At 44.8% G+C, this 25432-nt stretch overlaps 1 protein-coding gene across 2 annotated transcripts in view; it reads right to left on the bottom strand.

Annotated features, from left to right (window-relative positions):
- Window positions 1–2374: 2374 nt before the first annotated feature.
- Window positions 2375–25432, bottom strand: part of shisa6b (shisa family member 6b) — a 48368-nt gene continuing 25310 nt past the window's right edge. The window contains exons 6-11 of one of the 2 annotated variants that reach the window (XM_078290887.1): window positions 16830–16866; window positions 9773–9835; window positions 6046–6171; window positions 3458–3561; window positions 2970–3127; window positions 2375–2789 (exon numbers count right to left, since the gene is read on the bottom strand). In XM_078290887.1, the coding sequence (XP_078147013.1) occupies window positions 2375–2789; window positions 2970–3127; window positions 3458–3561; window positions 6046–6171; window positions 9773–9835; window positions 16830–16866 (903 nt within the window). Of the gene's footprint in view, window positions 3197–3457; window positions 3562–6018; window positions 6172–9772; window positions 9836–16829; window positions 16867–17168; window positions 17208–25432 lie in introns of both variants that reach the window. The other variant, XM_078290885.1, reaches the window with a different exon arrangement.

Genomic DNA, 25432 nt, shown 5'->3' with positions numbered 1-25432 from the left:
CTGTTAAATTAGACCTTTGCAGTTTGCAGATTGGAGTGGTAGTTATACAAATATTTATCTGAGGCAGAGCTGCTCTGGAGGCAGAAATAATCTTACTGGTTGAGTTAAACCTTAATGGGTGGAGCCAAAAAAACACTTACTCAAAGCACAGGTTTTGGCAAACTTGAAGGAACTCAAAATGGAAACAAAAAAGTATGGCAATGTTTTTTTTATTCATTCATGACCATGGCATTCATGATGTTGGAAGGTCAGCAGGCTAGCTAACTAGCTTACCTAGATAGCTGTAGGCTAGCATGGCTAGTTTGAACTTCGAGAGTCAGCTAGGCTAACTAGCTAACCTAGATAACTTAGTATATTTTTTCAGTTAGTAGTAAGAGCTCTAGGCATCATAATATTAGCTACATCTCCCCTTGCCCTTTTCACTGGGTTTCAGTCTTAGCATTACTTAGAAAAACTGTGGTTCTTTGGCTCCGCCCACTGACGTTAAACTCAACCAATTGTCTTGTGCTGTCGTTAAGTGCTGTTGTAATTTCTATTGCTTCACAAAGCCACAAAATGCTTTAATTTTTGTCTAGCAATTTTTCTTTTTCATTGCTTCAAAACCCATCAGAATCCACCTCAACAAATACAGAAATACATAACAGAGGAACCCTTTCAACAACAAAAAAAGTCCATATTAGTGTTGGACGTTGTTAAAGGCAATCATTTTACACCCTTATTCATTTTCCCATTAGACTGAAAGGGGACGTGACCCGGAATCCCTTATTTGGGCCGAATAATTGTCACACTTGAGAGGACAATAAGATCATTTTTGGCTTCCAGAGCAGCAACTCCAATCCGTTTGCAGTTTAAAGGACTCCCAAAAAATGTCTATACTTCTGTAATGCTGCAGCCCAATTATATTTTGACTGAAATGTCATTTTGTGGGGTATGTACACTTGGACCTGTTGAGATTAGAGTGTAAAAGCTTTGGTAAGAGGATTATTAATGTAGATGCATGTTGAGTTTTGACTCATTCAGTGGTGTGTTTTGTATCTATCTAGTAAGACCAGATCTAAAAACACAACACAGACATCTCAAGAAACATGTTGAATGTTTAGAAAAATATGGATGGTTTATTTGACCCTACTTTAACAAGCATTATAATCCGTTTCCATGATGTTCAAGTCCTCTGATGTCAATGAAACACAGTCTACATCCAAATATGAACAGTGGTATATCTGTTATCCACAACACATTCATTCACTTCTCATCCTACAAACAGTTTTGCAAAGACACACACAGTATAGTATTAATTTATCCTGTCAAATACTTGGTTAAGTGGGTTTCTATTCTGAACTCACGAAACGGTGATGATTTATAAGTTATTTTTTTCAGAATCTACTGAAAACAGACAGTCTAATACAAAGTCCAACCAGTACAGACTTGTCCATAATACTGCTTCTAGAATAGCTTATTTACAATCATCTACTGGAAGCAAAAAAACCTGCCATTGCTTTAATAACAAACTGATACAAGCTAGCCATCACTAATCAAACTCAAGAACAAAATCAAAAACATAACAGAATTTTTTTTTTTTATTGATTGTGCTTTGTAACCCACGAAACCACTTCATTTTTAGAAATGGAACATCTGTCAGAGGCACCAAATAGAAGTGCTAATAACATCCATTTCAATTTCTCTCATTGAGATTCTCTATAGCTATGAGTAGGACTGGGCGTACAAATGGTAGTTTTTATTTCTATTTATATATTTATAAAGTTATTACAGGCTCATCCAGGTTCATCACCCATGGTGGCGTTGTTTTGCACAACAGGAGTCATGGAGGAATCGGTCCTTGTGTTTAACCATGCAAAGCCCTTTAAGATTTGCCAGAAAAAGGTCACAGAATAGATTTGTTGGACAAAGGGGCTGATAAAGCCTTTAACAGACATAATCCATGTCTTCTCACTAGAACACACACAGAACAAGGCCTCAGCCTGTGGATGAATAGGGATATCAAGACAGTGGAAATAATAGTAGGTAAGTTAGCTGGATAATACCATACCGCCCCCTAACCACAGGTGGAACAAGCCTCTCTGGATTCAGATGGAGCTGGGCCTGTGTATGCAGTGTACAGTGTAGCACTTTTTTCCGGTCTCTCACAGTAAGCTAGTGGACGTTCTTGGTTCTGAGTCAAAATCTGACAAAGCCGGGAAACTGATTGACTTTGCGGGAAACTGAGTCATGGAAAGTGATATCACCACCGTCCTACTCTAAAACAAGGCCAGTGTACCCACCTACCCCAACCGACCCCACCCCCACGCGCACAACAGTGCTCCCTCCTGTGCAGACCATTAGCAGTCAGTTTAGATAGGCTGCTGTCTGGCTAGCATTACACAGTCACTTCAGTCTTGCTGCCTGTGCGGTAGTGCTGTGGCTGCTGTTGCTGCTGGTGGTGCTGTGGGACGTAGTGGAGCTGCTCCACAGTGTGGGTCCGTCTGGAGGCAAATGCCTGCCTCTTAGACGCTGTCTGGTTCATGGCTAAAGTGTTGGAGTGCCCGGTGCCTCCCGCCGCTGGCGCCCCACCGCCATTGTTAGAGGCACTGGGATGGGAGTGCATTTTGGTCATCTTGTAGCGGTCCATAAGCGGCGTGGTCGGCATGAACACGTCCGTGTGTGAGATGGCGCGCGACATCGACTTGTCGCTGCCTCGGAACCCCCCAGAGATGCTGCTGACCATGCCGCGCTTCAGCGACATCATCAGCTTGTCCGGCGAGAGCAGAGGATCCTGGGATAGGAGGCGGTCTTGTGAGTACAGGCGATCTTGTGAATGGAGGCGGTCTTGAGAGTAGTGGCGGTCCTTCGAGTACAGGTGGTCCTGGGACAGGAGCCGGTCCTTGGAGTACATGCGGTCCTTGGTATACAGCCGGTCTTGGGAGGAGAGGCGGTCCTGGGGCAGAAGGCGTTCCTGGGATCGCAGGCGCTCGGCGGACAGGAGCTGCTCATCGGAGAGGATTCGGCCGCCGTACGGGGACATGCCGTTGGAGGACATGCTGTATTCTTGCTGCGGGCCCCTCTGCGGGGACAGGACGCGGTCCTGGGACATGGCCCTCTGGACGCGTCGGGGCCGCTGCCTTTGCTGAGACTGCTGCTGCGAGGACTGCGACTGGGGAGGCGCCTGGGAGACGGCGGGCTGGGGGGCCTGGCTCTGGAGCTGCTGCTGCTGTTCCCGGTGCTGTTGAGCAAGATGAATGAGGAGAGTTTATTCATAACCAATGGGGGAAAAGGCTTTGCCACCCACCAACTGCAGAGTAGAGTGAAAGAGCCGCTTTGGCTTATAAGAAATTTCAGCATGGAGCACAGTCTCCGCGCCTCATAGATGCATAAAAGAATCTGCATTAAAAAGCAAATAGGTAAGTATATCGTGACCTTGTTTTGAAGCCTGCACTTGTGAACTGAATGCTTGTATACCCACCTGGTCTTGACTCATTTTGATAACATGCAAGGGAAGCGTGCCTCTTGCCGCCAGGTCGGGCAGGTGGCGCTTACGCGAGTAGTAGTCTTCTACTTCTTTATCTGCTGCAGAGAAGATGAGAGAAACAGAGGGAGGAGGTGAAGAGAGGATTCGGGGAGGGAAAGCGAGGGAAGAGGTGGGCAGGCGGTAGAAATGCGAGGGGAGGGACGAGGAAGGTGGGATCGGAGAGAACATCGCACACAATGCATAGATTACGCCGTGAACCCGTTGTTTCACCTTTCCCCGACTCATGGAGGGGAATAGAAAATAGAGAGAGAGAGAGAAGAGCAGTCAGACCGTATTACATGCTAGGCACATAACAGCCACACATCCAGTCTTCATCTGGGATTCTACAGGCAGCTCTGGCTGTGGGGGCGAACTTTTCAAAGGTCATGTGAAAGTCTATAAACAAACAGAGTCATATCATACAGATGGCGGCACGCAGGCACTTCATGTACATGCTGAAGAGCTAATTGTGTTATTGCACAATCACATCACATCAAGAATTACAAATGTTTCATGTCCTTGAGCGGATGTTTTATCATCATTCTTATGTACGAACGGATACGACATGCATTTCAGAAGCAGATCAAAAGACAGGAACACATTTTCCGAAAAATACCGTCCAATGGTCCCCAACTCCGGTCCTCTGGACCCCGAGTACTGCTGGTTTTCTAGTTAGGAACCACTGAGACAGTAGGGTGTAGTTCTGAGGTAATGTAGGTAAGGTATTGTAAATGGTTGCTTCAAATTCATGCCACACATATTTTAAACACAGAACCATGCATCTGTCATGAATCGCAAAGTCTTGTCTTTGAGTGCATAACAGTGCACGCACCACACACACACACATGTACACACACACACACACTGTCGGACATCTTGTCAAAAAGATGGCCGACTCAAGATGCAGCATAAACCGTTTAAAAAAATGCAAACATTTCACGTCCACCGCCACAAAGAGGCCAATTCTCTATTCTCCCTGAACACCAGTATGAATGTTTAACTGACAAAGTAAGTCAGAGGTGAACACTAATGTCATTTATCTGGTGCAAATGAATTATGGAGAGCCGACCCCTCCACCTTATTCAGAATTCAAGAGATGACTCTGTAGAGCACGAGCCTGTCTTTTTCAGTAATCGGTGCAGCACTGTTCATGCCACCTGTTAAGATTACACTCAGCCAAAAACCCCTTCAGCAGCAATCCATGGGTTCTTGCAAATCTATTCATTACAGGGAGATAATAAAAACAAGACGTTCCTTTCTAAAGCAAAGTAGTGTTCAAGATCTAGGCCAGGCATCGCAATCTCATCAACCATATGTATATATACTGAATGAATAACTCATGATGTGTACTGCGCTGCGCTACAGTACATGCTTTACTTCAATTTGACACCAATTTACATTCATAAGCAGCAGCAGAGTCTTCTCTTTCATTATCGCAACAATGGAAACGCTGTTCTATCTTCCCTCTAGCACAATCCAACATGATCTATCAGTGTGCAGACACTAGCTGAGCAACAAAAGGAAACTGCAGAGCCTTTTGGCTATTTGCTGCAACAAATAATTTGCTTTGGAAGCAGAAAGAGGTTGGAAGGACAGACTGACATTGCCTAGGGATACTTTTCCATTTTAACATTTTGGCAAAATTGTTCTGTGGGCTACTATCTTTCATAATTGAATTCATTTGATTTTCCTTTACCTCTATCATAAACTATATTATGTTAATTCCCTAAGCAAAAGTGTTCTTCAAGCACAAGAGTGGTAGCTTTTTTTTTTATACAACTGAGAACCATTAAATAGCCTTGCATCCTGTAAACCCATTTGCCATTTTGTTTGAAATGGTGCCTGGCAGCTAGGAGTGAGAGCCAGTGTGGAGCGAACCCTGACGGGATGAGTTGTAGATCGTCATCCTTCACTTTGGTTGCAAGCCAGCAGTGAAGTGGGGCAGTCATGATGAAATTACACAAGCCTTAAGGAATATTTGCGTTCCACTTAGAGAATATCATGAGATGAGACCTCATTACGCAGCAGAATCCAGCGTAGCACCACTAAATCAATACCGAGCCGGGCCAGGCACGAGAAGTGGCTTAATGCACTTATACGCTCCGAAAGAAATAGTGGCTGCTCTAAAGGCAGCAGCCTTTAAGAGAAGACAAGGGAAGCATGGAATACCAATGACTCATGGTTTCTTGAGATGAGTCGGCTGATACGATGGAGGATCATAGCTGAGAAGTGGGTATTTTCTGACTCTGACTCCAGGCCCTCTCCATCCACTCAAATGTCTACTCAATCTAGAGCTGTAAAACTCATCCCCACAAGAACGTGTAAGACATTTTTCTAGCATTTGATGTCTGTAGTACAGCAGGCAAAACGTTCTCATAGCTGAACCCCAACGGATCCGCTCAGTAGTTCCCAGTCAGGAACAGGAAAGCATAATTAATGCAGCAGTTATTTTTATCATGCAGGGCATCGGGGCAGGGAGCCTACTCTTGCGTTAGTGCAGTGCAACTTGGACCTACTGAGTTTCTTCAGGGACGAGTACCGGCTGAGGTCGGCTTTGACGGCCGCCTCGTAGGAGGGCGGCAGGTGTGACAGGCTCTGGAAGGAGCGCGAGAAAGACAGGTCGTAGGGCTCCGTCTGCGAGGTCAGGATGCCACTTATCCGATTGTTTTCTAGAGACACATACAGACAGAGCACAGGGAAGAGAAAAAAAAAATGGGCAGGCTGACTTCTCCTCCCCAAAAAAAGGCATCCGGGAGCAGACCACAGGTAACCATCATGGAAGGCCGTCCTTCTGAGGTAGGGAAGGGAAGCGTGAGTTGTGGCAGGCAGATCGGAGTTTTAGTTATACAAACATTTCTTGGAGGCAGAGCTGCTCTGGAAGCAGAAATAATCTTATTGGTTTAGTTAAACCTCAATGGGTGGAGCCAAAGAACCAGTTTTTGGGAGCGCAAGTTAGCTAACTGGCAAGTTAGCTCACTGGCAAATAAGGAACTCTGGTCCAAGTTATATAAATCTGGATGGCAGTGACTTTTTCATTCACTCATGACCATGGCATTCATAATCTTAGAGGGTCAGCAGCTACCTAACTAGCTTGCCTAGATAGCTATAAGCTAGTATGGCTGGTTTGAACTTGGAAGGTCAGCAGCCTAGCTAACTAGTTAACCTAGATAATTTATTATGGCCTTACTTAGTAGCAAGAGCACTATGTTTCATAGTTAGCTACCTCCTCTCTTACCCCTTGCCCTTTTCAGTTTAACATTACTTAGCCAGAAAAACTGTGGTTCTTTGGCTCCGTCCACTGAGGTCATTTCTGCCTTCAGAGCAGCTCGGCCTTCAAAACACGGCTGTGTATCTAAAACTCCAACCTGCTGGTGGCAGTGACAGGGGGGAGTGTAGGCGGTCACATCAGGCACTCGGTGAGCGTTTGGTGGGGGGCTGACTGGACAGGTGAGGATGTTTGACGGGAGGAAACAGCGGTCCAAAAAAAAAAAAGAAAAAAGGCAAAACAAGACAACACACCAAACAACAGATGTCTGCTGGAGAGTGACCCTGGCGGTGACAGTGTGTGATGTGATCTGGGACGGGGCGGGGAGCAATGCCCGGACCGGCCGCCGCTGATGCAACGTGATATGATGCCAGGAAGGTGCACTGGGGTGGCTGGACCAAAGCCCTCTTTTATTCTCTCTCTTTTCTCTTTCTCTTTATCTCCGCCTCACACACACACACACACACACACAAACATCCGCTGTCTGTCTCATTCACGACCCATGTTTTTGCTCATTCTCTCTCTATCTTATCTGTCCTTCCATGCCGCCGCCACCCACTTTCCTTCGCTCCTCAAGTCTTTTCTTGTCCATTTAGTATTCCCCTCTCTCTCTTTCTTTCGCACTCTCGCTCTATCTCGCTCTCCCCTGTGGGCTGTGAGTCTGTCACGCAGTGCAGAGCAGCGGGCATGGGTGCGGCTCCAGACCAGCCTCCAATGGACAGATAAAAATAGGGCTTTGTAACTGCTGCAGGATGGAGAGAGGGAACGGAAAGAAGAAAAAGAGAGATGGAGTGGGGTGGGGTGGAGTGGGGTGGGGGGGGCAAACACAATAAAAGAGATTCCTAAAAGAGAATAAGGGGGACCGAAAGATGAGAAGGAAAGACAACAGAAGAGAAGAGAAAAGGAGATGAAGAGAGAGAGAGAGAGGAGGAAAGCTTCAGAGAGTAGGATGGGAGGGATGGGAGGACGGAGGCAGGGCCGTATGACAGCAGGGGTCCTGGGAGCTGTGGGGGGAGGGGGGGGGGGGGGGAGTGTGGGGGGTTTCGAAGGATGTGAAACGATCTGTGAGTGGACTTGTCTGCCACACTGCATCCACAAGGGGAAAATTGACTCAGACTGTGGCATGCTGTTAGCTATCTCAATAGCAAACACACTTCACTGCTGTATCACGACGGACAGTACAACCACACAGACCTGGGTCAAATAGTATTTTGGCGTTTGTTTTAAGCCATTTAAAGTAACAGTCGGGTGGGGTTCATCGCATCGGGGAAAATTCCCACAGTGCCTTGTGAGTGGTCAATCACAGAAAAGTATACGAAATTGACTTTCATATACTTGGCTGTGTCAAAAGTTGCTGGTTTTGCCCTGTGTGTCAAACCCCACCAATCCGGTTCTCCAAGCAGATTAAAACAAACAACAAGAATTATACTACTACTACTACTACTACTACTACTACTACTATACTATTTAAATCAGGTCTGGAACCACACCAAATACTAAGTGGAAGAACGAAATGCACAAAGGCAGGGGTTGGTGTGTGGTGTATGCTTGCATGAATGCGTCTTGAAATGCATGAGCACTGACACTAAATTGAATGCATGTATGTCCGACTTACCGCGTCTCAATGATCGGTGAGCTACCAAACCCAAGTGAGAAACAGATATTTCAGAAAACATGTTGATGCCGTGCAAAACAGACAGAACCTACATCACAGCAGCTGAACAACCTGCTCAATATGCAACATGACTGGTACGGAAAACCCCCGTCAAAAATAACTGACCGAATCATTGGTTCTTGAGGCAACCGATGTACCGCTACTGTGTACGATCGCGCATTTTCTCCCCTTGATTTTACAGCGAACCCTTCTGGTTGTTTCAGTCTCGGGCCACTGGGGGGTTGCGGCACTGAGCCTTATCTAGCAAATACACAGTACACTGAAATTTTAAGCCTTTCATGGGGCTTGTGATCAAAGTCTCTGTGTTAGATGTGTTGTTGAAATGGATTTTTCATGTTTTCCATAGATCTCAAAGGCATTTCTCCACAGTTGCAGTTTGCTTATCTGTGTGTGTGTGTGTGTGTGTGTGTGTGTGTGTGCGTGTTAAATGGAACACAGTCAATTATGTCCATACAAGGAGGGCCATTCTGGCTGTATAATTCCCACATAGCCCCTGACCGTTACAGTAACTGAAAACTAGCCAGTCATTTTTTTTTTATTTTTGCGGTTGAAACAAAATATAATATAAGAATAGAATAATAGAATATAAATCAAACGGCGAGATCACAGCAGTTAAATAAATATAGAAGGCAGTGGATATTCACCTTCTGGCCTCCTTTCTTTTCCTTTTATCTTTCCTTTTCTTTCTCTCCCGCTTCCCGCCTTATGTCCTTATGGAACCTGAACTCTTCATATCTGTCAGTCTACAACCCCAAACCAGCCTTTGCTCCCGCAAAGCAATATTTGAAGAAAAACCCAAATGACACCGGTAATAAAACCGATTCATAGTGATGCCTCTCATGGGGAACATGAGGTTATGGTAATAACTTTCGATCTCGGGATAACAGCGCGGGACCGTCTCAGGTTTCACACGCTCCGTCGACCGAAGGACGGGATGACCTTAACAGAACATTAAGTTGATCCTCAGCCAATTGTATTCCCTTTTAGAGGAGATGGACAGCGGCTGCGCCCAGATCCCCATTCATTCTCTCAAAGAAAAATGTTCATGACTATGGGATGTGACACTTCTATGATTCAATCTTCAACAAAAAGCCTCATTTTCAATAATAGAATGGATTTGCGGTGGAGCGAATTGAAAGGAGGTCCATGTCAAGGGGTGTTTCACACATCCATGTCAAGCACTATATCAAAGTTAATGCCCAGGTCCAAGCTTCATTTCAAAATACTAGAAACTGGAGTGTAACCCGATGAATTCGCTTGAATTCATATTCCCCCTCCCTCGTGTCATGTCTTTTCGGAAACTTCATGCTAGTTTGTAAGCTTTTCTTACCATTCTTAGGTGTGCGTGTGGGGCTACCTAGAGCCACATGGTTATAGTTGTGCTGATGGGTACCTGCAATGACAAAAGCAATGAAAGATCTGTTCAGTGTTCATGAGGAATGCTCTCTGTATCGGAGCAAATACAGATTGTTAGTAGGTGAGATTAGGCAGTGAAGGTGATAATTAAAGAGATAATTCACTAAAATGCGACTTAATTTAAAAGGTTGTCTTTCGGTGGCATCATAAAGTATGGTTTTTATCACAAAATATAGATTTATGTCGAGAAATTTGCTTGGCATTGAATAGCGTCAAAAGTCAGGATGCCACAAGACCGCTTTCCAAGTGCTGGCGAACTTATTTAGTGGGTGAAATATCCCTTTAATTTCCTCGAGCTAGGGGCATGGACATAAAGGGAGATGAGAGAGATTGAGGGATGAGCGAATCTGGGTGGAGTCCACTGTAACCTCAACGTTACCCTGCAAAGCATATTTATATCAAACAGAATCCATAAAGTCAGAGGGTAGTAGCATTAAGGAAAAAGGAGCCGGCATGCGCAGAGTGCATACAATATTTATCACCATCCTGTCCTGGAACACGGAATGCCCTCATATCCTTTGGAAATTGTATTATTAAAGGGTAAAAGACACAGACACCACATGGATTTAACCATTGATCATTGAAAAATGGCCCACTAGAATGCGGACATTCTAGAAATGACCCCACTCTCGCTAGGTCTTTGGTTCCGTCTAGCGTGTATGATCTGCTGACTGTCCTTGTGCGCCCAGGCGCAGTGTAATCACCGCCAATGTGTTGTCATCCGGGATGCAGACTCCTTTTAATTCCTACCCAGAGAATAAACAACCGCTCCATCCAATCATCTATTCATCCTATTCCGCCGGAGTGTTTTCGGGTGACGGGGAATGCGAGGGACGTGCGTCGCGGGCCGGGCACCGCGGCATGGAGGTGCTTTAGTTGAACGATGGGCCCTTTACTGAGCCCATTGTACTGAGAAAGGTGATGAACGACAGCTATTCTCGGCAGTGTGTGTGAACGCGTGTGTGTGCGTGGGTTTGTGATATTTGTATGTGCGGAGGCGGCGATAGATGGCGGCCCCATCGCGGAGCGTTGCCGTCGCGACGCGTTCATTTGCTGTCTTGCCGCTGTGCCTGTTTAAAAATGCATTAGAGCCAACTGGTGAAACATCCATTTACATCTGTCACAGGAGTGAAAGAGGAGAGGGAGGCCCTATGCTCTCACATCATGGGTTTCAATATTTGCTCGAGTTATGGAGATAGATAGGATGTGTCTTCTGTGTGTTCCTCCAGTGGGTTTCTTGATGTTTTCCCCCCCCCTTTTTTTTTTTTCAAATAAAGGCTTAAAGATTTTTACAAGGGAGACAATTTGAGGGGAAAAATACATAGACGTGTGAGGCTGGTCTCCTGAATATATGAAAGTAAAAATCTGCAACATTTTCATATTAATAATGTCCATTTTGCTGCTCTCTATTGCAAAACCGATTCAATCTATATCCAGTTGATGAAAGCTTTTTTTGCTTTTATTTGCTGTTCTAAACACCCGGTGTCTGGTAGCTCTTTTCTGGGAAAAAACCTCTGGTGCACAGGTAGTGATGCGGTTTACATTTCTGGCAACAGCAACAGCAGTTTGTTCAGAATAAACAGAAGAAGAACTGGGTAGTTAGCATGAGCAGTGATAGCCACCATGGCTGAACAGACAAAGAAAAGAGCGCCACCTACAGAAACTCAAACTACATCAACAGAAAACCCAAGGAAAAAGACGTCACAGTACTGGACACACTGTTTGATTGATAGGTGATCACCAACACCACTGACCACTTAGCACCAAAGATGTCAACAAAATCAAAACAATTCGGATATCGCAGATTACCACACACAGAAACACAAGCAAACACTGTCAGACGTACAGTGAACTCGGATTCAAACGTCACTTTCGCAAACAATCCAAAGTGCACCGGAGTTTTGCAGAGACTAAAAAAAGTTTCGAGACCATTTTGTGATTTCCACTTCAGCCCCGTTCACTCTGAGGGGTCCAGAGAGACGGGTCTACGCTGCACGGCCTGCTGAGAAGAAGCAGAAGAAGAGCAGTCGGATAATGCGGGAGCTATAGCTCCTGCTCTGTACTGCACCTAATTAAGAGCCTGGACAGCCACGTTCAATGATCCCTCCGTAATCTGGGGACCAATTAACCGTGTTTGAGAAAGAGTCCCGGCACCGGCAGCACCCTCGCCCCCCCCTCCCCCCCTCTGAGCGGCGAGGCTGGTTATCGGGCCGGAACACCCCTGGCGTTCAGTCATCCTTGTTGGGGCTGACACTGCAAAACGGGCCCCCGCCGCCCCCGAAGCGGCCCCAGACAACTATTTGTCAATGACGAAGGGAGCGCAAAATGGAGGGTAAGACCCCACGGACGCGGCGCCATCCATTAGTTATTGCCTTCGACCAATTAAATTGACAGTCTATGCAAAAGCGACTGCCACCGTCTAATCATACAGTGGGTTGATTATTTGTGATTGACATGCTCTCCAGATTGCCGGGTTAAACAGGGTCCCTATCTAAATTGCTAAATGGATGTTTTTCTGTCAGTATGTTGATGACGCAGCTGTGCGTTTGTCAGCCGGTGTCAGTCAGCTTCACCGGCTGAATCATCCATACACAGATGATAACCGCAAAAGGGCCCCGTCTCAGACACTTCCTCACAGAAACGCCCCCCCCCCCCCCCGACAAAGATTACTCGCATTAATGCCCCCCCCCCCCTTCACTTACAACCGATCTCCAGAGAATTCCTCCTTGGCGAGTTTGCATAATAGCATCCAGATGGCACGCAAGTGACTCAGTATTCTGACATTTGGTGTGGCATTTTGTTTCACATCACACTTCCAAAACATCACATCCACCGTGCAGCGCACAGGGGAGGAGGCGCGCGAGGGGGAAAGCATGCTGAGTCAAGCGTGGAGCACCTTGAACTGCGCGCCAAGGTTAAAAAAGCGCTTGTGGAAGCGTTTTTGCAACTGCATACTTGGGGGTTTTGGGGCTTCAAATGAAGTATCGTGGGAATCATCGGGATCGTTACACTCGCCGTGATTTCTTAGAATTAAACTCTCTTTTCTTTAAGAAAAGTAATGTAAATCTGTATGATGGTGGATGGTTTATACCATGTAAGGACTGTACTATATTGTAAGATTTACGCAAAAACATCAATTAAAAAAAAATAAAAAAAGAATTAAACTCTCTCCGCAAATGTGATATCCACTCACTTCTCTGTTGTTGTTTTTTACCACAGCTATTCCTGAAGCCATTCTGAGAGCGGGTGACAGACAGGGGGAGGGGGAGGGGGGGCAGGGGGGGTGGAGAGAGAGGAGTCCTGGAAAACAGTAATCCCTCGGAGAGAACGAGAGAGCTAACCAACAAACAAACAAACAAACAAACAAGGTCATCAGTGCGTGTTTTGCCTGAACAGCTGCGTAGCCTCGTGAGCTGAGAGTTCCCTCATGTCTGACCCGGGCAACACCCCGAACCCAGCGCCACGGGCCGCACACGCAGCAGAATGTCCTGTCTTTTTTTTTTTTTAACAGGACAAAATTCGCAGAGTACAGACGCTCCCCCAAACCACAGGCATGCTCTCAGGTAACTGGAGGTTTCTATTTTTACTCGCGAGTTGAACAAAATTCTGGAATGTGAAAAGTGTGCTGCTGCAGGTGCAACGAATGAAGACAGTATTCTTTACATGCCAAAATGTATTAAAAATAAAACTTGCAACTAAAAATAGTTGCCTGAGAACATGCCTATGGCTGGGGGAATGTGTGTGTGTTTTTGTTTTTTTGTGAGAATTTCAAGTGCCTCTATTCCTTTCCACGGCGAGTAATATAAAGTGCATGTTTTGAAAGATGCGAAGTATAAATGGATATTATGCTCGAAATAGCGAGAGGAGGCAGTCAAGAAGCAGACAAAGTTGAAAAAAAACACAACAGACAGACAGACAGACGGGCACAATTTAATGGAAACCCCTAAAGGGCTCGGTATCTCAGTGCGACATGGAGGGGTGGGGGGGTGGGGGAGTGGTAAGGAAGGAAAGAAAGAGAGGGAGAGAGAGAGAAAAGGTTGAGAGAGACAGAAATGGAGTGGACACACAGCAGACAGCAGAGGATAAGCCGAGAGAGAGAGAAAGAGCAGCGAAGGGAGTACGAATAAGGAGCAAAAGAAGAGAGCAGAGGAGGAAAAAGAGGAGAGAGAGAGAGAGAGCAACATGGGCCAGCGATCACAAGACAGCCAACCCCCCCCCCCCCCCCCCCCACCTCCACTCCCCCTCTCCCCCAACAGATCTATTAGAGAGCCGGGGCCTGAGCTCTCTCTCTCTCGCTCCACTCTGCCATTCCCCCCTCTCTAAAAACCAACAGCCTTGCCATCCCATTACCCGTATGAGGGGCCCAGAGGTGGAGCTGTGGCAGAGTAGACTATGTGTGTGTGTGTGTGTACATACATACGTGTACGAAAATGTGCGTGACAGGTATGAACGCAGACGTCTCCGTCCCACTGGCCCCTGTTGACAGCCCCGTCGCCGCTCAACAGCCGAGGAGAGGCGGCAGACGGGGAGCCACTGTGGGCTTGGCATTTAACAACTGACAAAGAGTGTTAACATTTAATCGCTAAATGTTAACTACCGTAATGGCCCCCGCTTCCCTCGGCGGGTAGGGGGACAAAGCTTTAGGGCCCCTGGATAGAAGTTGCTGCCCCCCCCCCACCACCACCACCACCACCACCCCTACCCCGTCATTGATTCCACTGGCAGAAGGAGAAAGCTTAAGTCTGACCCAAATTTGCAGCACTGGTGATAATGCTTATAAGTTATATTTATAGCACTTCCAGCACTTCTAATTTTAGCATATCTACTGCTCATTCTTAACTGAGTGGCTACTGTGAGTCAATTAAGAGTCTGTCGCCTTTATCGGGACCTTAGCCGAAACATGAAGTTGGAGTTAGACTGACAAGATGTTTAACTTCTATTTTAAAGTAATACTCAGCAGCATTTTCATATAGATAAATGTGTTTTGGTACACTCAATCACCAATTGATATAGCACAATAGTGATTCAAGTAATGGGTTTTATGTTTCCGGTTTGTTTAGAATAAATAGAAAAAGAACTGGGTAGTTAGCATGAGCAGTGATAGCCACCATGGCTGAACAGACAAAGAAAAGAGAAACTCAAACTGCATCAACAGAAAATCCAAGCTCCGCCCACACTGTTTGATTGACAGGTGATCTCTGGGAAGCGCAGTGCAGAAACACCACAGCAATGAGCGCTGAGCACCAACGATGGAGACAGATCTCGAGGATTAACACTTTAAAACATAAAAACGTGTTGTGCAAACAAAAGCAAATCAAGTAACAGTTTTGCTCCGACATGACACAGTGGGCAGTTCTGTTTCTAAGAGCCTCATCAAGATTTAAATGAGTCAAAAGGTTTTTCAGTGTACCATTTGGCATTTGGTAGTGAGGCAGGCAGCTCCACAGTCAAAGTGGCATCTGGCTCCTCAGTGTGGCAAGCATTGAAAATTTTGTTTCATTCTAAAACTCTATAGTATGCACTTTTACAAATACTGGATATATGATTTTTGCATTGCTGCCATAATCACATCAGTATACCTTTAACCAACTGACATAATGTGGCCCGATCTGCAAATGTATTGCCAATCGACTAGAAGTGGCTGTTGCACATGTCTGCTCATGAAGTAAAACCCAATTAAACACCTTGTGCTTGGTTTGAATTGCTGCACAGGAATACACAGACGTCATTATGTATTCACAGATAAATCCTGCAAATGAGAATCACTAAAACTGTAGATTTCTTTTCTTTCAACTGCACAAAAATGTCAGTAAAGACCGTTTGCTCCACACCACCAGTAAGCATTCCTCTTTATCTCATAACTTACAATCAAACCAAAGGCAGCAAAGGGTAACTAGTCACTTGACATGTCAACGCCCACCCCCCCCCTCTCCACTACTCCCCCCATAAATGCCAATCCAGCTTGACAAATGTACCATGATAGTCTCGGCAGGGGGGCTGGGGAAGGGCTGAGGAGGTTGAGGTGGACTTCATATCCAGTTCATTTTGAAATGAGATGGACAGTGAACCCACGGCGGACTGCTGCGACCCGCTGTGTTAAAAGGCAATAAGGGGTCCACTTTATTGAAGCAGTGCTCCATGATGTTCTTATAGAGTCTGTCTGGTGTCACTCTGTTCTTTCGCTACAAAGCCGAGGTGACTCACCGGGTTTAAAGGTAATAATCTTTCCTGGAAGTCAAACAGAGTAACAGCATGGTATTTTTCACCTTAAGTCACATTGTAAGGATTATTTAAAAAAAAAAGAAAAAACCACACACAAAAAGCCGTTCCTTTACGACAGTTGATTGACATACCGACCGGCTCCTTTCGTGGGCTGTTGAAAAGTAGACATCCTTTGAGAGGAGGCGGAGGATGAGGATGAGGAAGAGGAGGAGGAGGAGGAAGAGGAGGAGGGTCCGCATATTGTAAGCAAGGATAAGCACAGATTTATCTGATGTCTTCTTTAAGTAAAAAGAAGTAACATCATTAAAAACTGCCTTTATCCGTACCTTGATAGACCAGCCCTCCTCTCCAGTGAGACGGACAGAGTCGAAGACCACGCACACCATAAAGGTTAGGACATTCATTTGAGTAACAAAAACAAAGCATTTAAGTACAATAGCAGGTGGAAAAAGTTGGTTAGATTCAATGAAACCACTGGACAGTTCAAACCACACACTTCGGAGTAAGGTAGGAATTGAAACAGAGGAGTGAAATGGGACCCACTGGGTTTTAGGCACAACACAACGGAAAAAAAATACAATGTGGGCCAGCTGCAACAAACATCAAGAGGTAGTCTTGCTTACATTCGACCTAGATTTTTCATTAATTAGTGCTTTCATATGGGCCCAAGCTCTACTCACAGCAATTACGAGTAGCATGGACTTGAGTTTGAGTCGAAAAATAGAATTGCCGTACAAGCACCTCTTTACCATGTTTCCTTGTAGGTGACCACACATCGCCACGCCACTGATTTCAATGGAGGTTAGAGCACACAGACAGACTGTACACATCTAGCAAATCACAGAGACAGGAGAGCTAAATGTCAAGGGCAAAATACAGAGGTTAGATATATAGATAGAGGTCAATGGGAAGGCACTGCACTACAATGAACACTCCGGGTATGAGCTGCCTCTAAACACTGATCTAGAACCAGATCTTTTTGCTTTCAAATTACCACTATTAACCGTTAAAGGGTTAATATGAGATCTAATTGAGTACAAGTGGTTAGAGGCAACTTTGACCCTTTGACAAAGAACAGCCATCCCTACCATGGTGACTCTGGGAGCGGACCGGCCAATGTTTTTCTCCTAGAAAACAGAACCAAGCGGTTATTTATTAGGTTGAATGACTTTTATCATAATACAACCAAAAAACACGGGTACATTGAGCAACCAACAGTTAGAATGCAATGAACCTCCAATGCATGGAACCAGTTAAATTTAAAGCACCGGTCTCAATTATAAGATAAATGGTAAATGTCTGTGCAAATGGGCATTGGCGGCCCTCCAACATTGGACAATAAAGCAGTACAATGGCTTCATTTTATGAATAACATCTCATTTATCAGTCAAATGGTGGCCACATATCACAGCAGCAGCTATGTGGACGGAGCATGTGGAGATTGTGGGAAATGAGTACAATCTTAGTGCTTGGGTATCGATTGTGTTACGTTTTATCTTCCCATCAACTATCGGCTGATGCCACCTGACACCATGACACAAAGCATCAAGTCACCTCTCTCTCTCTCTCTCTCTCTCTCTCTCTCGCGCTCCCACACTCGCACACGCAAACAAAATGCCACCAAGCGTGGGGAAGACGACAGGAGGGAGTCGGAACGCCAAGATGAAAGAGAGGACCGGGGTGGGGGGGGGAAGAGAAGATGAAAATGAGAAGAGGGGGAGAGGGAGGGAGGTGTAAAAGTCGCTGTTGTTCCCCGCGCCCCGATGCCAGAGGGCTCCAGCCATGCGGCACTTTGATCTATCACTATCGATTTACCATCCGCTTCTCATCGCGGCCGCCTCCCACGCAGCAGCACACAGATACAGGGATGCGTTCCCCGGCTCTGGGTTCGGCCGCGCGCAGCAACGGCATGAATGATGCGCGCACCAGTCGTGACCTTACACCCACTGACCAAACGAACCTTTACAGCTCGGAGTAGATTAATGTGAAGGGGGCGGGAGCGGTGGAACTCGACGCCGCCGCTGTAGATACACTGGAAGAGTATGAATTGCAATTTGTCCACATAAGCGCAGCGATATCAGCGGGAGGTTTACGCTAAATCCCCAGTGAGAGAAACAAACAACACATCTCAGTGCTGCAATGCTGAAATCCACATACTGTCAGCTACAGCAGAGTGAGGGCACATACATTTGCATTCACACTGTTCTGTTCTACCCACAGTACACACTGTTCCTTCCTTCCCTGCATGCCGCAGTACATGTAATCCAGGTCCTCTAACAGTGGGTAGGTCTCTGCTCATGAAGCAAGCTCCAGGAAGGTGCAGTTTAGTCCCAGGCTAATCAATTCTGAAAAGCTCTTCTCATCAATAAATGCATACTTTGAGAAATTGAACTTGGGGTCTTGGCTACTTATTGCATAGAAAAGCCACTAGAATGCACACATCAGCTCCTCTTTATTCCATTTTGTTCCCCCTCTGAAGCCCACTATTACGATTTCCTGCCTCTCTATATTTAAAGGGGCATTAAGGAGCATCTATGACTTTCAGCAAGCTCTGTCAGCGACCAAGGAATGGCAACAACACCAACCAATTATCATAATAGAAAAGAGTAAAGCTGAAAATGAATAAAAAGCGGCTTCTGCCTCGCGCCTCTTGCAAACTTGTCAGCTGTGCTACACTGCTCTGAAATACAACACCATGGGTAAGTAGTGTTTGTTTTGTCGGTAATGAATAGCGCTCTTTCAGAACCATGGACAGCTCATGACCTGTTCACACCAAACGGAAGCATAAAATAGCCCAATAAGAATCACTTTGCTTTGGAATAGTAGCCTCTGAACTGTGTCTATAGTGTTTTAGCACGATGGACACAGCCAAGAGTCAGAGAGCGAGAAGGAGACAGAAATGCCAATCAGTGGTAAAAAAATAGGTATGACGCATATGCACTTATTACTTGATAATAGTAATAATAGAGTAGACCTTTGCCTTCATAAATAGCATTTGGGTGAGTGACAAACAAATATAAGATAATGAGGTACAGTGCACAGTCCAAAGTTGTTGCCTGCACACACTGTCCAGTTGGCCCAAGTACCCAAGAGTACATATTTCATTAGTACATCCATAGAAACCACACTTTGCCAGGAGTGGCGATGCTCCAGAAATAGTATAGCGGTGCGGCAGGTTGGTGGGTTTTACATCGAAAACAAACGCGCCTGTGTGTTTTGGCCTTAAGCTAGCTAATTAGTGCAGACGTCCATCAGAAACATCTAGTGAAGAGGTAATATATCATCATGCCAAATACTGGAATGGGCGAGGAGTTTTCGTTCCAAAACAGAGTACGGGCCAGAAGGTGAGTTTTGAAAGCCAGAAATCTTGGCGATTACTTCACCTGGTGAAGCAATCGTTGAGTCATTGGTATTGATCAACAGCCCTATCACCCCCGTGCAGATATATTATGGTCATTTTGTGCAATGGGGCAATAAAAATTGCATTATTATTGCACGTTTGAGAGGCAGGAGACGCCCCTGGCATTAAAATGTGACAGTACTATCTCAAGCTGGGGTAGTGGAGATTCCTACAGGATGACCTTGAGCATTCCGGTCAATAACTAATCAATGGCTTGATAAATCCATCACACATGTACAGCAAGGCTGATTTATTGACGGATCAACAGAGTGTTTTCCCCAAGAGGACACACTGTGTCATCTCCTCCTTCCTTTGTGTGGTTCGTATCTGATGCCGCAGGCCCGGTGAGGAGGGGTAATGAGGGCAAACCAGACATGGTCCTGCAGGGTGGGAGTGGTGCACCCAGTGAACTCTACTACACAGGCTAAAGGCTTGGGAAACCCTGTAGCAGCTGTAACCTCTTCGGCTAGAATGCATTTTCCTTGCTCTGCTGGAGGTAATGCATGGTCTTTATGTCAGTGACACTGCTGTATGAGCTGCAAAGGCCAAACTAATCCATTCACAGTCTTTCACACATCAATTTACAGACCTGAATACTTAGTTATAATATGTACTTATAATACTGGTTATTTAGAATCAAAATGTGACAAGAAACCTTGATGCCCAAGCATTAGTTACAGTTCTCTTGGCTCAACATTATGCACTGCATTTATGATGTGTTCAGTGTTTTTGACAACAGAAAGATGAAAGGTTCCAAGAGTGCTACAGGAGGGTTTAGGATTTCTCTTCAACCCAACACAAGCAAACAATGGTTTCATTTCACAGAGTCTTCCCAGGTAAAGCAGTCAATTATTTTGACGCGCAACTTTCTTGCAATGCTGGGAAAGTGGGAAAATCAAAAGGTTTATACCTGACTGTCAGCGGAGGAATGAATTTCATAAAAATGAGACACTTTTAAAGCAGGTCTACAAGCGACACCAGTTTGGTTGGCACCCTAAACAGTAAACAACATTGGTTGTGTCCCTTAATTGGATCAGGACTGGGTTTTCTAACAGTCAAGTGCAACTGCTACACCTACATACAGTCAGCGGGAGGGAGATTGGTCATAATAGTCAGAAATTCCACATTTTCTGGTGCTGTACCACTAAGGAGAAACACAATTGCAAGTGAAAAGCTGCAGAGATGTCAGCGCACCGGGGAGACCTCCCTCCTAGGGCAAATCCACTGGCTGGCACGAACCACCATCAGCACATAACAATGTTTGCTGAGATTTTCAGCCCAAGGTAACACTCTATAAGGTTTCCGCTGCATTTCTAGCCACCCTTACCCTGGCCTCGACATAGCAGCAGGGCTATCTCCTGGAATCAATGATGAGGAGTCAGCCTGCACAAATGTCAGCCACAAACGTGTCATGTGTTCACAATATACACCGAGTCATTGCAGGAGGATTTGTACCGGTCTTCAACAACCAAATTCTGCCAGATCTACAGGCGCTATGTAACTTATAACCATGTGTGGTAAGAGTCATGGCACAAATAAACTCTGTTTTTTATTGAGCAGTATATAATTAGCAATTTGAATGAAAATTTTACTCTAAATATAAATCTTCATGTCTTAGCTCACGTATTCTCTCATAATCCCTTTCATATGCAAATTAGGTTCTGTGACGTTTACATGATGGCAAAACTTAGTTTGGGGTTCTTTGTCTATCAGCTTGCCGTGGACTGCTGCAATATAGTGATGCATAGCAATATAGATACATATTTTTATGATTGTAAGATGACACATACTCTTGGCATGTCATAATTAAAGATTAAAGATCAAATTATGTATGTAATATGCTATAAGATATGTTTGCTAATGGTTCAGTTGCTAATGTTAGCTAGCAAGCCAGCTAGCCAAACATTACTGTGGAGGAGATGAAGGCAGCTGATTAGCAAGGGAGTCAGAGAGCTGAAACCATATTCAAATAAATGAATTAATAATGAATATAATGACAATGAATGATAATGAATTAGCTCTATACATTATTGCCACAAATGCACCGTTGTCCTGTACATTTCAGTATGTAAACCTGCTGTTTACATGCCTCACCTTCTTCTTGCCTAACTCCATATGGCTGCTCGACAACCTGAGAATGATACAGCCTGACACTGACGATACAATTATTAAAGTATCTAGAACAAAGAGTCCAAAGTGAGTTTTCATTTTCTTCTGCACTTCTCAGCCCAGTTGTTAATTTCTTTCAATCAACACCTCGCCGAGCGAGGAGGCGCGTTCGTTTGTTCTGTCTGCACTAATCACAGCGCATTAGCATATTAACAAATCAATTGGCATGAAGGAGTGAATCTCTCTGTACCTGTGGCAAAACACTGGGTGCAATATTATGTAGTGTACCGAATGTGTGATTTGTTTCGCACCCCCACCCCCCCCACACACATACACCCCCCACCGGCCCCCCATCCTCACCCCCCACTGCTCCCCTGCTGGGTGTGTTGGATTGCTATCAGTCCCTGAGAAAGCGGCTTACATAACCACACTGCCAGCACCAGCCCACGTCAGCCTCCATATTAGATGATAGCATCTTAAATGGCTTTTTGACAACGCTGTATCTCACATGCGGTTTATGGAGACTGGGCGACTTATGAGTGTGTGTGCGTGTGTGTGTGTGAGCGAGGGGCCACGTGACTGCCGTTTTTACCTTTCAAGTGATGTGAAATAGGAGTGTGTGGTGAAAAGGAATCAAAGAAGACGATATTGTTGGATTGTTCACAGACAAAGAGTTGATGTTGCCGTCGGCTGTTCGGCTGTCAGCGACTTCAGATCCTCATAAAAGGGGCAAAAAATACTCCTGATTCATTTGGATAGTAGCTTATATAAACGTTAAAGACATATTCTCACGGGTTGGAAAATAATGATGTCAAATATTTATGCTTTAACTGGTTCAGGGGTTGGGATCGCAAAGCATGAAAGCTGATCGTGATGCGATTAACAAAAGCAGAGAACAAAGTTGCCAGAGTTTACCAGTCTTCTTGTGAAAAAGCTTTCTTCATTAACTCTCCATCTCATATAGCAATCCCCCAAGCACAGATAGAGCGGAGCGGGCAAGCAAGGGAAAGATTAAGGGAGGGAGAGGGAGAGCAAGATTCGATAAAGAAGGGGAGAGTCTTATTTCAGTGCTTCACACACTGCTGGATGATCAAAGTAGAAAATGCTGTTTTAATTCCAAGAATCATATCTCATCTCCTGTCCACAAGCTCATTATGGAGAATTATGCTGCGGGATAGAGAGGGAGAGAACAGGGGAGAAGAGGAGAACAGGGAAAGACAGAAAAAGCCAAAAAAAATCCAGCTAGTCTACTACAGTATATTTAATGCCCATTTTGTTTCATAAGCGCTGATATTCATCGAACCTTCCTTGACCTGTTAAGGAAGTTGGATATGAGGGATGCTGACCTTTGCCTCAACCCTGAGGCGTATCTTAGTGTTGTTTACTAAACCTAGGGTGCCTGTCATTGAACAAAACAGCATTTGACATAGAAAAAAATTACTACTCTTTTCATATATTCATATGGCGCAATGTTTTAATGCCCATGAATGAGCTAATGAGAACTGTTGGTTTAGAGTGTAATAAATTAATGTGGCCTAATGCCTCTAGCTGACTGAGGCCATGGCTTTGGATCTAAGGCCTGAATTATATCAAAAATCACAATAAAAAAAATCTTGCTATAAGCTATGTTTGCTAACAGTTCAGTTGCAAACGTTAGCTAGCAGGCCAGCTAGCCAAACTTTACTGTACTGTACTGTACTGTACTGACATATAAAAAATCACAATAAAAACCATCTTGCTATAAGCTATGTTTGCTAACAGTTCAGTTGCTAATGTTAGCTAGCAAGTCAGCTAGTCAAACATTACTGTACTGTACTTTAAAAATCACAATAAAAACCTAAAATAGATAAATGCACACAGGATGACACCTATGTCAAATGACACTCCCAGTTTTGCCCGTATTTTCCCAGTGAGCAAGGGGCCAAACGCACGTACACGCACATACACACACACACACACACACACACATTGGGTTTGCCACTATTACTCCTCCAGCTCCCCATTCAACAGTACAATCAGACTCAGCAGGGGCCCCAGTCTCTAGCCATTCCAGTTAGTTAATTCCAAACTCATTAACAATAGAACCATAACAATAGCGTGCACAAAAGCATAAGGTGTGGGTGGACTGTCTGCACGCCGAAAAAAATGCCCGGCTTTTCATAATCGACTGTCAGTCATTTACTAAGATAAAGGCTTCTTTAAGTCCGCATAGGGGATGGAAGCCCCCAATTGCAATTTAATTACCATTTTGCTGGAGTTTTACAAAAGAAACATAAGTATGCAGTGTCATGACTAGGGAGGATTGGGTTCATGAATAGAAATGTGTTTCCACAAAAGACAGAGGAGCGAGTTGAATTAAAGCCTTGACATATTCATTGAAAGTTGCGATTTTTTCCATCTCCTCTGGCCCTCCCTTGAATAAGGAAGAAAAGACAAAAGATTTGGATGAATATTAACCAGTCTCTTCTGTACTGGGAGAACATGTCGGTGACCCTTCGTGCCCTCTATATTTTTTCCCACTTACTTTCACTTTGTTTAGCTTGCCGTGATTTTCAATTATCATAAGTTCAAAAGTCGATTTGACCATTAAAAATTAAACGCAACCCTTCAGAGGCACATCATATTCCTGCATTTGACGGACAGGATATCCTATTTCAACTGCAGTGCGCTGGTGGCTCTGCACAGTGCTTAAAGCACAAAAGCCGACAGCGCTTGACAAGGTGTGCACAATTTGCTGCAGGCGCGAGGTGTGAGCGAGACAAATTTGAATATTGATTGAGGCCATTTAATCCACCTCGGCACCTATTGATATGTCAATCATTCCGGTAAATCTAGTAAAGCGTATCAGTCTTGGGAGCCGAACAGTGGCCCAAGGACACCGCTCTTTTCTGTCGTGCTTTAATTGCTGTTGGCACTGCGCTCCGTGACTCATGGTAATGAGTTAATGAAGTCATTGAGATTTAGTGAGCAGCCACCGGCTACGGACTTCCTGCCGAGAATAGTACACCATTCAATATGCTATGTCTTTATTAACATTTCAGAAAAGTGCCACCAGCCACATCGCCTGCCTTGATCAGAGCTATGGCGATTAATATCGTGGCCTGCTGGCTAACAATAGATGGGGTAGGGTGTGTGTGGGGGGGAGGGGAGGGGGTTGGGATTAATTTTATGGCGCCATATGTAGGCATTTTAATATTTCATCATCATTGCATCTCATAGAACTAAATGCAATTCTCTCTCTCTCTCCCCTTTTCAAAACACACACCATATACTGTAGTTTCTAATACTTTCAATAGCTTGTTTTTGTGTCAAGTGAAATGCCAGATGAATCAGGTTTGCTAAACAATGTAATGCGCTGAAAGTTTCAGCAATCACAGGAAAGTTTTTCAGCAATTTAGCACACTTTCCTGTGATTGCTAATCTACCTGGCACATCTGAATGTTCCAGTAGAGTAAACTCCAGCAATAGAAATCGTCTGCACACATACCATCATGAGCACATAAATAGAAATCTAACGCTGTGGATGTCTTACCTCAGTATGGCACTGAGCTTTAATTATAAAGCATTTGAAATCAAATCAAAGTTGGCGTTCTTCTCTGATTAGTAATAAAAACTAAAGTTTGAGCCGGTTAGACAACTATTCAAATTCCATCCGATCTCGACAAACTATGACTCACTCCTCAGCAAAACAATGAAAGGGCTTTGCGGAAATTTATTCATGTATTATTTCTGATTTCATGTCAGGTAATTGGTTAAAGCGTCTGCCAAGCAATCAATATTCTATGGGTTGTGCGGAAGACTGAGGTAAGCCGAGTTTCAGTCGGAGGCTGGGGAGAGATATCT

This window comes from Centroberyx gerrardi, chromosome 20 (assembly GCF_048128805.1).
Source record: "Centroberyx gerrardi isolate f3 chromosome 20, fCenGer3.hap1.cur.20231027, whole genome shotgun sequence".
NCBI lineage: Eukaryota > Metazoa > Chordata > Actinopteri > Beryciformes > Berycidae > Centroberyx > Centroberyx gerrardi.
This window is presented reverse-complemented; position numbering and strand designations above follow the sequence as displayed.